General features: G+C 41.3%; 1 protein-coding gene across 1 annotated transcript in view; it reads right to left on the reverse strand.

Annotated features, from left to right (window-relative positions):
- mtmr3 (myotubularin related protein 3) overlaps positions 1-5,000 on the reverse strand; it is a 42,075-nt gene that overhangs the window by 5,864 nt on the left and 31,211 nt on the right. Inside the window, exons 19-20 of the mRNA XM_063193605.1 lie at positions 1,800-1,943; positions 471-581 (exon numbers count right to left, since the gene is read on the reverse strand). Coding sequence (XP_063049675.1) covers positions 471-581; positions 1,800-1,943 — 255 coding nt within the window. The remainder of the gene's footprint in view (positions 1-470; positions 582-1,799; positions 1,944-5,000) is intronic.

A 5,000-nucleotide genomic window follows, 5' to 3' on the forward strand; every position in this document is an offset into this window, starting at 1 on the left:
TCTGTCTCTCCATATTAGAATACATATTATCATAACATTTATTGACTGATCATGTCTTTGTTAGTAGGCAAACCAACAAAATCAGCAAGGGATCAAATACATATTGGACTCACTGTATATGAAGAGTTCAGATGCAAAACCTTTGCCTTTTCAGAAAATAATCTTAATTAATTTTTGTTTAAAAGGAAGCTATCAAAATTGCATATTTTTTCATTTTATTTATGTAATATAACTATTTATATGAATTATCAAGTACATGAATGTAAACCAAACCAACAACGGGGTTCTCTAAAAATATAGAAGTGCAGGTCTTCAGAAATGGAGTTAGGGGGTTTTGCATCTGAACTCTTCATATATAGTATATATATATATATATATATACGTATATGTATATGTATGTGTGTGAGTGTGTGTGTGTGTGTGTGTGCGCGTGCCTCGGTGTGTGTGTGTGTGTGTGTGTGTGTGTGTACCTCGGTGTCCTGCTTGTCCACCTGTTCCCAGCTGGCCTCAGAGAAGAGCTCGGTGCTGCAGCGTGACAGGCAGTTGGCATCCATGTTGAGGTCCGAGTCTGACATGGACGTCTGACGCACACAGAGAAGAACAGTTGAAGAGATACAGTGAAATACCACACACAGTTGAAGAGACACAGTGAAATACCACACACAGTTGAAGAGATAAAGTCTAAGAACTACAGTTTGGACGTCTGGCACACACAGAGAAGAGGAGTTGAAGAGACACAGCGTCTGATATAGACGTCTGGCACACACACACAGACGAACAGTTGAAGACACACAACAGAATAAAACACAGAGTTGCACATACTGAGTGTAATAACATATAGCTGAAACAAGGGATGCTGGAAGCCATTTGATGTTGGGGGTACATGAATTTACTGTCAGTGTTGTGATTGTGTTGTAGTTGTAGTTGCGCGCAATAACTTCAAAGTGATACTGTGTATTTTTGGAAATAAGCTCATATTACACATCCCCCTGAGTTAAATAATAGGGTTTTACTGTTCTCCTGTACTTTTAACCATTCTCTGGGTATAGCAGTGCAAATTTTACCTCTAAGCTAGCAGTTAACATTGAGTCTTAGGAGACCAGCTTGCGGCTAACTAGTCTCATAGGACTCAATGTTAACTGTTAGCTTTATAACTTCAAGGAGCAGGGGCTGAAGAAACAGCACCCCCCCCTAGGTGTAGTGTAGTGTGGTGTAGTGTAGTGTAGTGTAGTGTAGTGTAGTCGAGTGGTGTGTACAATAATGTAGTGTAGTGTAGTGTAGAGTAGTGGAGTGGTGTGTATTTGTTTAGTGTAGTGTAGTGTATTGTAGCGTAGTGCAGTATATTGTATTGTAGTGTAATATAGTGTTATCGTACCAGGTCGTCCCCCATGTCTCCGTTGATCTTGGTGGCTCCCCCTGCTGTCTGCTGCTGGTGTAGCCAGTGTGTGTACTAATGTAATGCAGTGTAATATAATGTAATGTAGGCTAATGTAGTGTAATATAATGTAGTGTAGTGGCGTGTAGTGTAGTATATTGTATTGGTGTGTAGTGTAGTGTAGTGTAGTGTAATGTATTCATTACCAGGTCGTCCCCCATGTCTCCGTTGATCTTGGTGGCTCCCCCTGCTGTCTGCTGCTGGTGTAGCCAGTGTGTCCTATGTAGTGGCGTGTAGTGTAGTATATTGTATTGGTGTGTAGTGTAGTGTAGTGTAGTGTATTGGTGTGTAGTGTAGTGTAGTGTAGTGTAGTGCAGTGTGTGTGTGTGTGCGGTGGTGTAGTGTAGTGTAATGTATTCATTACCAGGTCGTCCCCCATGTCTCCGTTGATCTTGGTGGCGCCCCCTGCTGTCTGCTGCTGGTGTAGCCGGCTCCACAGCTGCTGTAGTTGCTGCTTCAGAGCGTCCACTTCCAACTGGTGCTGAGCCTCCATCTGGCGCATACGCACCTACAACAGAGCATCATAATGATATTAATAATTATCGTAACAGCATTTGCACCTACACAACAGAACATAATAATAATAATAATAATAATAATAATATCAATATTAATCATTATGATAACAGCATTCGCACCTACACAACATAACATAATAATAACATCAATATTATTCATTATTATTATATGGTGTGACGTCATCGGTCGAATGCTCCATTCATTTCAACGGGGCTCCCCAACATTCGCACGTCTGTTATTTTTCGATAACGGACGGGTTGGTCTATAACAGACCGCTGTCAATGGCAACAAGACTTTTCACTGCTAAAGCGACTTTTCAACAAGACTCTAAACAGCTGCTGTGATAGACAACACCTGTTGTCCTGGCTACCTAGCTGTTGCCTAGCAGTGTTCCACAACGGCACTGTTTTGTTTTGCGCAGCAACAATCTTTTGACATTAAAAACTATAATAGACTTAACATTAAATAGGCCTAAAGAAATGTCCCCGCCATGTGTGAATCATTTAAGTATATCCATATAATAAGCGGGTTAACTTTCGGCGAGTCGGTCGCTTTGTGAAATAGCAGCACTTCAGAGAGAACAAGACCCCTCCGCTCCGCGTCGGGGTCTAAAGATTCTCTCTGTCGTGCTGCTATTCCACGGTAGCGACCTTCTCGCTGAACGTTAACCCTTACTTATTAATATCATAACAGCATACGCACCTACACAACAGAACATAATGTCAACATTAATACAGTACAATTCAGGTCAAGAGCAATGCAAGTACTTTCTGAGTTCCCGAAAATACGGGAACTCCTCCCACTTTGTTGGTAAGCAAACAACCATAAGCAAACCAAGGGAGGCAGGTTAACCCTCTGAGGTCTAAGGCTTTTCAGAGGCTTTTAGGCTGCTTGCACCACCCTAACATTTTCAAGTATTTTCATTTCATATATATACAGTGCCCTCCATAATTATTGGCACCCCTGGTTGAGATGTGTTAAAAGCCTTAAAATAAATTCAGTGTTTATTGCAGAAGAATACTGTCACACTGAAAATTTTAGGAAAATGTAGCCTTCAACTCAAATGAATTGTAGGAAAATAAAAAAAAATCCCTGACTAAAAAATAATTATTTTTCATTAAATCACCTGTTCCACAATTATTGGCACCCTTAACAATTCCCAGGAAATAAATATAATTGAAGCATTTCTGTCATTTCTACAGTAGTTTACAAAGTTTACCAGAGTATGTAGGAACATTTAATTAGTAATTCATCACTTCCTGTTTCCCTGGGGTATAAATATGACGTGACACCGAGGCCATTTCTCTTATCCACTCTTAAACATGGGAAAGACAAAGGAACACAGCATACAAGTGAGGCAGATGTGCGTCGACCTTCACAGGTCAGGCAGAGGCTACAAGAAGATTGCCACTCAACTGCAGCTGCCCATATCTACTGTGAGAGGAATAATTAAGAAGTTCAAAACAACTGGAACAGTGGTAAACAAGCCTGGACGAGGACCCAAGTTTATTTTGCCACTACGCACAGTGAGGAGGATGGTAAGAGAAATCAAAATATCTCCAAAGCTCACTGTTACAGAATTACAACAAATGGTAGCATCCTGGGGTCACAAAGTCTCCAAATTAACCATCAGGCGCTGTCTACACGCCAACAAGCTGTTTGGGAGGCATGCACGGAGAAAACCTTTCCTCACCCACAATCATAAACGCAAACGTCTGGAGTTCGCCCAGCGGTATTGGGGCTTCAACTGGGACCGTGTGCTTTGGTCAGATGAGACCAAGATTGAGCTTTTTGGCAACAAACACTCTAAGTGGGTCTGGCGTGCCACGAAAGATGCGCATGCTGAAAAGCACCTCATACCCACTGTGAAGTATGGGGGTGGGTCAGTGATGCTGTGGGGCTGTTTCGCTTCCAAAGGCCCTGGGAAGCTTGTTAGGGAGCATGGCATCATGAATGCTTTGAAATACCAGGACATTTTAAATCAAAATCTGTTGCCCTCTGCCAAAAAGCTGAAGATGGGTCGTCACTGGGTCTTTCAGCAAGACAATGACCCTAAACATATGGCCAAATCTACACAGAAATGGTTAACCAGACACAAAATCAAGCTCCTCCCATGGCCATCTCAGTCCCCAGACCTAAACCCCATTGAGAACCTGTGGGGTGAGCTGAAGAGGAGAGTACAGAGGAGAGGACCCAGGTCTCTGGATGATTTAGAGAGATTCTGCAAAGAGGAATGGCTGAAGATCCCTCTTTCTGTCTTTTCCCATCTTGTGAAACATTATAGGAGAAGATTAGGTGCTGTTTTGTTGGCAAAAGGGGGTTGTACAAAATATTAACAACAGGGGTGCTAATAATTGTGACACACATTATTTGATGTCAAATAATTATTTCTTTATGTGGGATTTTTTCCCCACTGAATAAATGCACTTGTATTGAAGGTTGGATTTTTCTCTTTTTTTTCCATTAAGGTCCCATATTATTTAGAGAAAAATAATAATAATTGGAAGCTAAAAAACACATCTCAACCAGGGGTGCCAATAATAATGGAGGGCACTGTATATATATATATATTTGGGGCCTGGAAAGTCTGAGGTTTCTAATGGTGTGACTTATATGTTTCAATGACAAAAACTCACAGAGTTACAGATTTGTTTTTGGAGACACATTGCCCTCTGAAGGGCACTCGGACCTCAGAGGGTTAACCATGGCGTTTGGGAAATGTTAATTGTTATGCTCTTGGTCAGACCAAGTCTCAGTGATTTGAACGTCGATGATAATCAGGCTACCAGCATGGTTCTCTATGGCCTGAATGGGCCTTATATGTGCTCATTTTAAAATACAACAAATATATACGTTGAGTGGAGTACTTTTATTAATCCCGCAGGAAATAAAAGTACTCTACTCTTCTGTACTCGACTTATTTGTTGTGAAACAAAGTTCGGCAGATTGCCTGTCCAACCCTGACTGTATGTGTGCTCTCGTTTTCAAATACAACATATAATGGAATAAAGAAGTTGAAATACGCACGAAGATGTGCACACACACA

The sequence above is a fragment of the Engraulis encrasicolus genome, unplaced genomic scaffold, assembly GCF_034702125.1.
Source record: "Engraulis encrasicolus isolate BLACKSEA-1 unplaced genomic scaffold, IST_EnEncr_1.0 scaffold_47_np1212, whole genome shotgun sequence".
NCBI lineage: Eukaryota > Metazoa > Chordata > Actinopteri > Clupeiformes > Engraulidae > Engraulis > Engraulis encrasicolus.